Source organism: Larus michahellis, chromosome 6 (assembly GCF_964199755.1).
Source record: "Larus michahellis chromosome 6, bLarMic1.1, whole genome shotgun sequence".
NCBI classification, from domain to species: domain Eukaryota; kingdom Metazoa; phylum Chordata; class Aves; order Charadriiformes; family Laridae; genus Larus; species Larus michahellis.
This window is the reverse complement of record NC_133901.1, coordinates 64,841,840-64,855,174: the sequence shown is the minus strand read 5'-3', so window position 1 is coordinate 64,855,174 and position 13,335 is coordinate 64,841,840. Positions and strand designations below refer to the sequence as shown.

Here is a 13,335-nt window from a genome sequence, read left to right as displayed (position 1 = left end):
CAGTTGACAAATTAATATGGATCATATTCCTAAAGAATATTCTGATGGCAGCTTCCTCTGTTTGCCAGAGGCCTGTGAGAGTTTTCAGCCCTCTCCTTCCCCCACCATTATCACAGAAAGCTAATTAGCTCCTGGCTCATTCCAGTGCTGCTGTGCAGGGAATCTCCACACGTTAGTACAGCTAGAATTTCCACTGGTACAGCTTCTCTGTGACCCTTGATCCCACACCCCAGTTATCTAGGGAGCCAGGGTTTTCCAGAGAACAGGAGTATGCGTCTTTAGTACCTCCCTGTCCTCAACTGATTGTCCAATGAAGGCGCATGCAAACACGTGCCCTTCACATGGAGTGAGGTTACCAGAGGCTGAGAGTTTTTCATGGATATTGCGGTTTTCTCCATGATTGCTCTCTTTTAAGCTGTCTGAACTTCAGTTCGTATTCTGATACTGACTGCATTTCCAGGAGTGTGAAGAGATGTTGCAATCTGAACATCTGAAAGTGTTGGGCTTGAAAAGTTAAAATAAACCAGAACCTTGAATTATCAAAACAATTCCCTGACCAGCTGATGTAATTCAGCGCTGACACTAGACTCCCCAATACACCTAGGCACTTAATGAAAAAGCTTCTGTATTTTAAACTACCTATAAAGTACCCGTTTAGGAAGCGCCCCCCAGTGTCCTTCAACAAAGCACATAACAACAAGACAATTCTGAGGCAGCTAAGGCCCAGACAGGGAAAGCAGATATATTCTGTCTCCTATTGATTTAAGGCATTAGTATGAGAAATAGGGAAAAAAATCCCCTATGATGCACCACAAATTCTTACATAAGGGACAAGAACTATTGATTACAGAAGTTGTCATATGAAGCAAGTTATTTTGTGTACATTCTCCCTCCAAGGTATTTTCTTTATCCATAGACGTCCAGCTAATACATATCTACTTGTAACAGAAATTATATATGTCCATTTTATATATAAATATGTATAGGCTGACATGCACAGGAATATGTATGCGTGTGTACATCTGTACGTATGTGTACACATTCACATATGCATAATACATGTATGTGTGTGTATATATATACGTATATACTCGTAGATGTACATTCCACAGAATAATAAGTAACATTAAATAAACAGAGAAGTCTGTAATGGAGCTGGGAGAACATTCAAATGAAAATTATCTGGGACTCCCAAAGGCTTTAAAAAGTTTTATTCAAACCAGTTCCACTCCTATCTGCTCACTAGACATTGCAGTCACAACAAATAACATCTTCAATCACTTCAGAGGCAGCTGCCAGATGGAAAAATCCTGCACGGATATGTCACTCTCAGCCACAAACTGCCATTACTATTTCAATATTATAACCAGATTTAAAAATAGAAAACATTTTCTTCAGGTTATCAGAGGAAACTTTGCTACATCTGTTGTATTTTTTTTAATAGTTGGTCTAAATGTGGTATCACCATCTACTTCAATTACGATAAAAATATTAAGTTACAATTTCCTGAAGACAGTTCTTGCCACTACCTTCTAGAGATTTTTGATCTGCACACTAATGACAGTGGTCTTTTCAGGCAGGTGAGTTTAACCAAATTTTCTTTTTTAGATCTACTATTTAACTGTTAATAGTAAGGTCCACACATCTCCTTTCTGGCTACTGCCAAAGGGAGAAAATGCATTTAACATACAGAAAGAATAATGGTAGGGCAATTAAAAGTAATGCTTTCATGCAGGAGTTGAAGAAATCCCTAAATAGCTACAATGTGAACACTCAAAGAAAGCGCTCCATTTCCGTGAGGGCTTTTCGACACCTAAAACTGTGTGTAGTGTAAGCACAGTCAGTTCCCTTCTAAAATGAGCGATTTAGAACAGAAAGAAATGTCATGTCACATCAGTAGTCATTATAGTTTCCTGATGGATTAGCCAAGCTATTCACCACCCAAAATGCAATCCTGCAAGCAGTTTTATGGATACTGATGTGAAAGTCAGGATTTTTTTTCGCTTTTATAGTGAAAATAATTTTTTCTTGTTTTGATTCCTGCTGTCACAGTGTATTGGAAAGGGCTGGGATTTCCTAGATCACTGTTCCAGACATTCTCTTGAGTCACGTCTTGTAAGTAAACAGTAACCTGCAACAGTTAAATCCAGTAAGGAGAAACATTTGGGAACTGCTGTGTCATTAGCTTTAAATATGAGATTTTCTTAATATCCTACACCTCACTTATATCAGCCTTTAGCACCACGCTACATTTCTTTGAAGGCATAAACTCTCCTCTCTTTGGAGAAATCCCCAAAATAGATTTCTCAAAGCAAATTTAATTCACATAAGCATCAATTACAGTTATTCAAGTTACCTGAAGTGTATACTTCTGTATTTCATCCAGAACAAATTCCACTTCTTTTGAGGTTGTTAATGATGCAAGATTCCCACTTAAATTGTAGCAATACAGTTTGGCATTGTCATAGCTTTCACGACTGGAATTTATGCGGAGGCAGGCATCTCCAATATGACTCCATCCTTCCCCACACAGGTGAGCTAGTGTAAAAAGCATATAATTAAAGCTGATTTGAAAAAACTTATAAAAAGCCTAAGGGAAATCTGAATTTTATCTTCCTGAGATCATAATTCAAAATACATCCCACACTCAATTTCCCTTTTCACATCACGTAAATTCTACAACACCAAGTTGTACCATATCGAATAGCGTATTTTTATGAAAAGAAACTTTTAACAACTTAAAAATATTTATAAGATATATGCTAAGTTTCAATGTAACAATATTGTTGTGACACTATTTCTTCTCTGTATTCATATTTGAGCACAACTAAACATTAAAGATTAGATTAGGTGTGTAATTAATAGTGCTTTACTGATCACTTTACCTAAATGTTATGTAAATTTCAAAATCTGAAAACAACTGCCCTAGAATCAAGAGATCGCATATTTATCCTATTTATCATCCTATCTTTGCCTTTATATTTGCCTAAATATAGATACATAGATTCATATAAATGCGATCAGAATGACAGGAAATTCAGGTATTTCCTCCTTGACATATTTCAGCATTACTCAGATTCAGATAACTATCAAAAGATAATTAATTCAGAGCAACTATTATAGCTAATCTTTACAAAGATTACACAAATGCAGTTTTAAACTGCACAGAATAAACTGATTAAAGTTATTTAATTAATAATCTCTGTGAAAAAAAACACAACTGTGTTCATTAACTTCATCTGGACATAAAGATCAAATGGAAAAGGTTCTGATATCTAACTGCATATATGGAGTTATGAATAGGAATTAAGGAATAAATACTATTTCAGAACATTAACAGTCACCTTCTGAGAATATTCTATATTAGCATTTCAATATTCACTGCTTTCATAGTCTCACCAACATTAGACAATCAAGAAACTAGATCTTAGGCCCTATCTGCACAGGAAAATTGAAGTATAATTGAAGTATAATTTATAAAGATAAAACCCCAGCTAGCAAAAGTAACAGTGTCAGTGAATAGGTAACAGTAAAGGACTCAGTATGGCAATTCAGCTCTGCACTCAGTGATCCCCACAGGCAAGAACCCGTCACTAGCTTGTGCAGAGGTGCATGCCATTATGCCTTCACAATATTATTATCCCTCCTAACATGATTAAAGGTAGCATCGATACGCCAATCAGTGATGTAATTACATCTGTGTGCACCTGTACAGGCACAGCCAGGCAGGGAGAGTCAGCACAAGTAAACCAAATCCAGGTCTTCTCACCGAACAAATATTCTTTGGCAACAACGGAGGAGATTTACTGAGTTCTGAAATCAACCATAAAAAGCAGCGTTGCCACCCCACAGCCCTTACCAGGTAGTGCCTGGCACTCCTGCTGCCGCTGGTCCCACTGGCAGTTCAGGTGTAGCGAGCAGCTTTTGCAGCTGGTCAGTTTATTGCAGATCTGTTCGTTCCTCACGTGGCATTTGGTGTAGTTTTTAACCGACTATAAAAACAAAGCAGACAAACCAGCATCTCAAACGTACGTCAAAATATTAACAAACCAGAAGTCAAAACTGAAATACACAGGTGAATCCCTCCCAGGAAATCACAGCCACGTAAAAGCTAGGCTGAATTTGAGCTCTTTGTTTAGATTCCCTTATCAGTCGCAGAGAGTATGAAAAGCACCTCTAGAGCACAAACCACCCCACTTGTCCTACACAACTAACTTTTGAGTGGACCAAACAGTACTTTGAAGATGTCCCTTCCCTCTACAGAGCCCAGAAAGAGCTTAAACAATGAAACTAAATCTCTATGTCTTAGATAGGTAAGGGATATGCTCTCACTATATTATTTCATCCTATGCAGGTTAAAGCAAGCAAAATAACCAAACAGAATATTAAAAATTGCATAAGATACAGGTGTAAAATAATTACTTATCACTGACTGAAGGTGCAAGAATATGCTCTATTTTGTTTTATCTGGATTAAATGAAACAAAAATAGGAGCTATTGACCAGCAGTCAAAAAAACACAAGAAAGATTTGTCACAGAACCACAGAATGGTTGAGGTTGGAAGGGACCCCGGGAGCTCATCTTGGCTAACCCTAGCAACTCTGGTCTTTAACAACAAAAGATTAATTTATGCATAGTAGCAGAAACGGACTGCACTTAGATAGCAAATGAATGGTTTACACGACAATTTTGGTTGCTTTTCTTTCTAATAGACTCCTGGAGTACAATAAAGCACATCTAAAGGGGCAGTATGACAATAAGTTACACAGATTTTAGTAATAGAATGATGATGATGATCCACCTACAGCAGGGTATCAATCTACTGCAGCCAGGAGGGAAAACAACCAGCCTCATTTTATTTATTTTTTTTTTATTTTAAATCCTGAAATAATGCAATTGTTACAATGAATTTTCAATCTCACATAGGACCAGCTTCATTCCTGCGGAGAACAGTGCTGTTTAGGGATTTTTTTGTTTCCTTTATTGGATCAGGTATCCATCAGTGAGCTTATTATAAAAGGTACTCACTATTTTTCAGGTCTATAGGCTTCTATGGCCTTCTGGCCTTCATAGGCTACTATGAAGCAAAAAAGAACTAGAGAAGCAGTTCTAGGAGAAGGCATCTACACCACAGTATGAAACAGAGCCAAAGGCAATGCCATAAAGTAACAGAATGTCCATCTAGGCCAATAAATGCATACAAACAGTAAAGCGCAAAAAAAAATTTTACACAAACCCACACGTAGTTTCACTCAATCTTGAAGCATATTCACAAAACTGCCTAAGAAATGCTTTAAAGTTAATTTTAGAGCACAAGTAACCACCATCTCGTCATTTACAGTATCTCAACTAATACTCACTCTCAACGCTTTATGATGACATAGTCAAAATCCTTTATCATTCCGACTGTTTTTGAAAATTATATACTCTTTAGTGATATTACATACAGATTACAGTCTTCTAACTAAACCAAGATATTTGCTCTATTACTTTCAAAGCATGAAGCTTGTTGTACGCTGGTTATTTAATGTTTAAAATAAAATTCAAAGTACTAGTGACTATTCTATAATAATGTTCTCTGTTGTATTCCCTTATTCCCAGCACTTATTTCCCTTAAATCCAATTTAAATATTGCTTGCGTGAAAATCTCATTAGTTCAGTGTAGATGTGAATCCAATAGGTAATTCATATTAACACAATATTAAGGTTATAACTTAAGCTACCAAAGCCAATGAAATTCAGAAATATGACAGCCCATCTGTTACTGAAGCTCTATATTGCTGTAGGATACTTATAATGTTTACACACCGAAGTCTGAGTAAATCATGTTATGTATAAAGCTTCCCACTTATGTCTGATTTACTTAGGTTTTTCAGTACTGATCTTGATATGGTGGTATATAGACAGACTTATGAACTGCAGTGATTTTCTGAATATCCACTGCAGAATGAAAATATAGTAGTTTATCTCAGAATTTCAGAAATTGCTATTAATAACGTACCCTTGCCATCCTCCTGGATTTTTCAGGTTAACAGTATAATCTTGTCTAGTTTGCCCGTTCTAACTGTAAACTATTAATCTAATAGATTTGCTATTATTTATCTGAAGCTACTCCCAAATCTTACTATTGGGTACACCTTAGTCTTAAATTTTCATTTTTCCTCCAAGATAAATTTGATTCTCTTCATAATTCCTTCTACTACTTTATTCATTTCCCCTTGATTATTCTTTGAGTTCCTCAAGTGTAGGCAGATTGCTGTTTATTATTATTGTTATTATTATTATTGGTATTAGCATAGCATCCAAGGACTCCCACCACGAAAGAGGCCGTTAACCTTCTGGAAGCAGTGCAAGCATTAAAGAGACAATGATTCTTGTCCTTAAGGCACTGTGTAAAAATATTTAACAATGTAGGACTATAGTTCTCTTTGAAGCATCCTCTACTATCCTACACCCCTCAGCAAGATGCTCTTTATCATACCCTTCATGGGTTCTACAACGTTTAGTTTATGTTGCCACAGTCAGATATAAACTACTTTTAAATCACATACCTATTTGGTCTGTATTTAAGTTACTTACGTCAACCAGGGCTTTATCGTATTGCACATGTGGAGACTGACACACAGGAAATCCAGAGACTGCTACTGGAGGTAAGAGTGTGGTTGGTCACTGTTGCAGAAGGAACATATCCCCCTTGTAGGAACATAGAATCATTCAGGTTGGAAAAGACCCTTGGGATCATCGAGTCCAACCATCAACCCCACTCTACAGAGTTCTCCCCTGCACCATATCCCCCAACACCACATCTAAACGACTCTTAAACGCATTCAGGGATGGTGACTCCACCACCTCCCTGGGCAGGCTATTCCAGTGTCTGACCACTCTTTCTGTGAAGAATTTTTTCCTAATGAACGCTCTAAACCTACCCTGTTGCAGCTTGAAGCCATTCCCTCTTGTTCTATCGCTAATTACCTGTGAGAAGAGACCAGCAGCAACCTCTCTACAATGTCATTTCAAGTAGTTGTAGAGTGATGAGGTCTCCCCTCAGCCTCCTCTTCCTCAAACTAAACAGTCCCAGCTCCCTCAATCACTCCTCATAAGACTTATTCTCCAGGCCCTTCACCAGCTTTGTTGCCCTCCTCTGCACTCGCTCCAGCACCTCAATATCTCTCTTGTATTGAGGTGCCCCAAACTGGACACAGTACTCAAGCTGTGGCCTCACCAGTGCTGAGTAGAGGGGGACAATCACCTCCCTACTTCTGCTGGTCACACTATTTCTAATACAAGCCAGGATGCCGTTGGCCCTCTTGGCCACCTGGGCACACTGCTAGCTCATATTCAGCTGCTTGTCAATTAGAAGCCCCAGGTCCTTTTCTGCCAGGCAGCTCTCCAGCCACACTTCCCCAAGCCTGTAGTGATGCATGAGGTTGTTGTGGCCCAAGTGCAGGACCCAGCACTTGGCCTTGTTGAAGCTCACAGCTTCTGAAAGCAATGAGGCTTTCAAAAATGCAATACAGAGTGGATGCAGGAATACTTCAGCTGTGCCTCTTCCCATCACAGTCTCTCCAAACAAGAAAATCCACCTGCACTCCACTTGAAAAGAAACATCTGAGAACATACTCTGACCAAAAAAGAGTATTACATTTATGTGCTATTATTGCCTGGGGTTCCTGATTCTAGCTGATTAAGTGTTCTCAATTTATTCTGCCCTCTCATTTGTCTGCTGTTTGTTACAGTAAAACAGTAGGTATTTTAACAAGCTTAATGTGAAGATTCAGAAGAAGCTGAAATTTTACAAGGAAAGTGGTTTTTTCAATTTTTTTTCCGAAGCACTTGTATGGTTTTGCAAAGAAAACATTTCCTCTCAATCAATATTTTTCAAGTAAAGTTTAATATTAAATTACTGCTGCATTTCAAGTTTTCAGAATATTTTCCTTAAGTAATATGGCAATAAGTAACTTTATTTGCAAACTTTTAGTGTGGGCAGTTAAGATTTCTACAAACTGAAGAATTATAGGCCAACACTGTAGACGAACAGAGGAGCACATTATTACAGCTACTCTATCTGCAGTGATTACTTCAATCTTTACTGTAGAGGATTAAGAAAATGGAAGAGGAGAAGGAACCTATTTCTTGTTCATTCCTGAAGTTTGCCGTTCAGGACTGCTGATTGGATCTGAGGTGGAGTTTGGTGTGAAGCCAGGAAATGGGAAGAGTTATTTTAAGGATGTAAAGAATCAAAAACAATTTGTTTTGATAACTAGCGCAAGCATTTCCCCATTGTTTCCCGAAGAACAGGCTGAAGGAGGAGACACAAAGAAGATCCCCCCCGAGGAGCAGACCAATTCTTTGCTTATTCTTCCATGCTACTACCTCAAGAAAAATGACACCTTGTAAAGGTGCAGCAATTTAAAAGTAAATTTCTTTCCCCTAAGGCCTTTTTTTTTTTTTTTTTAACTGGAAGATACAATTGTAAAATTAACAGCTTTTCCTGAGAATATTTCCATTACAAAATACAAATACAGTCAATTTTCTGAACAACATAATCAGCACAGGAGTATCATGCTCACAGGATGCAAGATAAAGCTTTTTACGTGCAGATGTACAAAGTGAATACAGTTTCATAAACATATTAAGCAGCTCCAGGTCTCGTGGTTCTCTTCTATCAAGGAATAGGCAAAATGCACCAGAACCAGTAAGGACCAGGAAGACGCGTAGGATACATGGAGTACAAATGAAGGTGTCAATGCGCAAGATCAGTGTAATAGACTTAAGGGCACTGAACTGCTAGTAAAAGTCAATACTATCTACTCCACAAAAAATCAGGAATATACCACAAGCAGGACACAGAACTTTTTTTGAAAAACCAAACAGAAGGAAGATATGAGACAGAGAAGTTAAGGATAAAAGGCAGATGTGAGCAAGACAGAAAGCTGTTTCTTCCAATTTTAGAAGAGCAGTGATATGTAGTGCTTAGAGGGACACGTAGGCAACACTACTAGGTTGTACAAGTAAATCAAAATATTCCTGTTTAAATTTCCATGTTTGATGCAGACATTCAATGAAAGGAAGAAAAAGAATACGTACATCAATGATATCATTTCCTTCTTTGTGACAAAGTCTTACACAATATTCTATGTTTCCAAGCTGAAAACAGCCTTGCACTAGGTGCAAGAGGCTCCATGAAAGAGCTTGAAAAAGGAAGTTATACAGATATTAGTATGTCATATTTCATGAAGTCTGTACTTGGCATAAGGCAGTATTAATGACAGTATTATAGTTGCCTTTGCCCCTATGACAAACCAGTATTTGTATTTGCACGTTTTTGAAAAAAGGTATAGTAGGTGATATTACCATTTTTAGCATCCATCAAAGTTGATTTTTTTTTTTTTATCGTATGTATAAGCACTACATTTCAATGGTGTAATTTCTCAAGGCAACCTTCAAAATCCCAGACAAAATCTCTAATAGACACATTTAATGGTAGAAAAGAGACAAGAAGGCACTACCGCTAGCACACTGTTCAATCTACTCACTAGCCAAATTTCAGAATCATCTTGAACCACTCCACATATTTTAAGTAAACTGTTTCCCAGCTGGGAAAGACAGGATAAGCATTAACTCCTCAATATTTGCATCAGATATGATGGAATCAACTAAAACCATGGTACGCAGAAGTATCTCATTGATGTGAGGTTTTTACACGAGAAAAACAAACCAGCTTGCTGGTGCTGAAATGAGCCAGAGCTCCCGAAAGACCTGGCACTGCAAGCCTCTGCTTGCAATTACATCAGATATGAGTATGATACGTACTTTGATCCATGATCTCCACAGCAGTGGAATATAGTGTCCCGTTAATGTGCTGACCCACATCAGATGGTGAGCATAGGCAGGTACATGTGTCTCATCAATGCGTTAGTATTACTTATGAAGTCCATCTGTCCGAACAGAGTTATTTCAGGGAAATTTCCATATTTTACAGCCCTTCCGATCAACAGAACAGTCACTGCTTTGCAAATATGCATGACCATGAGGCCAATGCCAAACTGATTGCCAACATATCTTTAGTATGCTGGCCAGTTTCCATCAAGTGAAAGCAATGGGATCCAAAACATTATTGTCTGTCTCATCTGGATGTTCTATGATCTAATAAATCAAGGTCTTTGTACAGCTGCAAAAATGGGGCTTTCTCCTTGTGATATTTCTGAGTCTGGGGCTTGATATCCTATCTGACCATCACAGCACTGTCACAGCATTTTCATTTTGTGGGCCTAGTCCAGAAGTAGCAGTCTATGCAAACAGATAATCAGCCTGATCCATTCCATTTATCCACATGGTGCCATTCTGTTGATGCTATTTTAGTGGGTTTATATCGATAGCTGCAAAATTGTGCCTCCATAGTCTCCCAGCCAATATACTAATTTTGCAATAGCCACCTTCAACTTCTGATAGTAACTCTTTTCAGAAATCATTTCAATGAATTTTCACTATCCCATTCTTTAGTAATTCCACTAACAGCCTTTGCCATCCACTTCAAATCCTGAATAAAAGACAAGAAATGATAGAAGACTGGTGCATCAGTTGCTAATTAAGCTGACAATCTTGTTCATCAAAGATTGTCAAAGAAGGCTATTGAACTGAGAAGCTTGTGCTAAAATACCCAGTGCTCCACATTTATTAGGGATGAAGATGGTCTGCTCCTTAGCAACTGTTCCTTGCTTAAGAGTTGAAAACCGCAGTTAGAAAATTGGCACCTAATATAGTATAACGTGTTAGGAAAGGAAGAGCCCTTGAAGATCCACAAAGGAAGCCAACCATTAGTGCCTAGAATGTGAAATCCCTCTGACAGACTTATAACATGGCTGCTGATGAATCTGAGTCTGCTTTGCTTTTATTAGTAGTGACTAGCTACGAATGCCAGTGATTAGAGCTGGCTGCTCTCACTCTGAATGGGCAAGATTTGAGTCAGAGTCAATCCAACTCACACCTTAATTTGTCTGTCCAGAGAACAAGATTGATTTGCATCAGGTTCAAAGTAGAGAGCAAGCTACTTTTACTAATGGAAGTGTGTAAAGAAAGGATTTTGAATTCAGGTACAGACAGGTGACTGGAGCTAGCTGAAAAAAAACATAAGGCGTCAAAATTTTTAAAGCTAAAATACTATTGTAAGCTTGCCAAAAATCAAATGAACAAGCAAGAGATGCAGCAGCTGGTGGACAACAACGTAAAGTATAAAACATGGCACTATGCCATATTAAAAATAGAAAAATAAAAACTTGTATGAATCTATACGTTCTTATTGCTTGTACTTACAGAGATCAGAACAATCTTACCAAAGCATCACAAGCCAGTTAATCTCATGGTGACAGAGGTTCATTTTCCTTTAAGGAGATGACAAGTAACTCCATGACTTAAAGAAAAACATTTCTATGATGACCAATGATCAGAATACCAAGATTAATGAGACGGACCTGGTCCTGTTCCTGAACGGGGGAAAAAAAGACCACGAGCTGCCACCCTTCATGGGATTCCACAGTTTCTGCCTGCCTACTGTACATAACATATGCACAAAATCCAAGCTGATAATGACTCCGAGACATTCCAAATGTCATTAATTAGGAGATAATAGTATTTGTCCTGAGAGATATACAGTGGTCTAACATAATCCCAAAGAATACATTAATTTTTTTTCCCTGGAACAGATATCTTTGCTGTAGTCCAACTCTGCTCTCTGCAACAGTTTTACTGCAAAAGCCAGGCAAACATGTTTGTGTTCGTGTTCCAAAAAAGCTTCTTTTAGTCTTCTATACCCCTTTCATTTGCTTCAACCGGACTCTGGTGTAGGTAGAAAAGAAACAGCATTAATAACATGATCATAGATTTGCAAAGACTCACCATGCTACAGTTACTATTTGCTGAAATGCATTTCTTGTCGTCACACCACTGGCACCCGTTTGTATTGGCAGTACAGCTCGCACAGTCTGCGTATCGGTAACATCTGTCATCCGCAGCAGCTGTAATACACAGGAAACATCCCACAGGAAAATACCACATTTTAAACACTTTCTTAGAGTATTTTCTGTTACACCCTTTATTTGAACTCCAGCCATACATACAGGTTTATCTTACTGCAGGAAATTAATTCTATTCAGTTAATAAGATTTAGTCCTTTAAAAAGTCTTTCAGTAACAACTATATTTGAAGGTTCATAAGTCTCATATCAACTAAAGGAATATTCACTGCTCTGGCGCATACAAACTCTCTTAGCACACTGCATAAATTAAGAGTATCAGAAAGTTTCTTAAACTATTCATGCTTCACTCCTTTAACACAGAAAAAAGATTTTCTTCAGATGCAGGTTTCTGATAAAAATATTAGATTGCTATGCAAGAAGGCAATGGTAAAAGCAGTAAATAAAAAAAGCTAAGACAGATATTAGCAACACACGGACATTTTAAGTCTTTATAAAATAATTTATAAACCTAATTATGATTGGTAAGTTACAGTTCTGCCTTTTCTCTACAAAAAAATATTTCAGGAAGAGTTCATGTTAAATCCTTAGTAAAAGCCTTCAAGACTTGGACTAAAAATTTATGTTATTTAAGACAGTTTGGGACACAAATTATTACTTCTGTTTAAAGGATGCAAAAATTTGAAAAATCACAATGACCCAAAATAGGAGAATTCCTACCATATCCTACACCAACTACTGTAATTTAACTCCTGTGCCATTTGGCTTCTCTAGTGTTATGGTTTGAGAAACCCATAACAATTTATTGTCACTTAGACAATTATTCTATAACTTGATGACCCCTCCCCACCTGAGAAGGGGAATCGGGGAAAACAAGGAAACACAAGGGTTGAAATGTAAATAGATTTAATAGGATAAGACTAAATAATTAACAATAATACTAAAGAACCAGTATTTATCCCAATACTAATACAAACTATACAAGAATTATACTCAGCCCATGCTACCAGCAGGAAGCTGCGCGCTCCCAGCAGGGGACAGCAAATACGGGACACTGCAAGCGCTTTGGCTTCGGGAGGAAGGGAAGGGCTCAGGGCTCCAGCACTGCGGCAAGGAATTCTCTGGACCGCTGCCACCAACGGACAGCGAGAACTACACAGCAAATTTTATAATTTATATTGAATGTGACGTTCACGGTATGAAATAATCCTGTTGGCCAGCCTGGGTCAAGTGCCCAGGCCTCGCTCCTCCTCATCCCTGCCCGTGACAAGGCTCGAAAACACCAAGACCTTGAATCTCTCATACCATAGCTGGCTACAAAGTAAATATTTTCACAAATTCGGACACTAGAGCCTTCTAAAAGG

General features: G+C 38.0%; 1 protein-coding gene across 8 annotated transcripts in view; it reads right to left on the bottom strand.

Annotated features, from left to right (window-relative positions):
- Positions 1-13,335, bottom strand: part of ATRNL1 (attractin like 1) — a 527,347-nt gene that overhangs the window by 404,523 nt on the left and 109,489 nt on the right. For all 8 annotated transcript variants that reach the window (XR_012587528.1, XR_012587529.1, XM_074591197.1 and 5 more), the window contains exons 13-15: positions 11,896-12,014; positions 3,860-3,992; positions 2,357-2,538 (exon numbers count right to left, since the gene is read on the bottom strand). Coding sequence is in view for 6 of the 8 variants with exons in the window: in XM_074591197.1 (XP_074447298.1) it covers positions 2,357-2,538; positions 3,860-3,992; positions 11,896-12,014 (434 nt within the window). In the remaining 2 variants the exon portion in view is untranslated. The remainder of the gene's footprint in view (positions 1-2,356; positions 2,539-3,859; positions 3,993-11,895; positions 12,015-13,335) is intronic.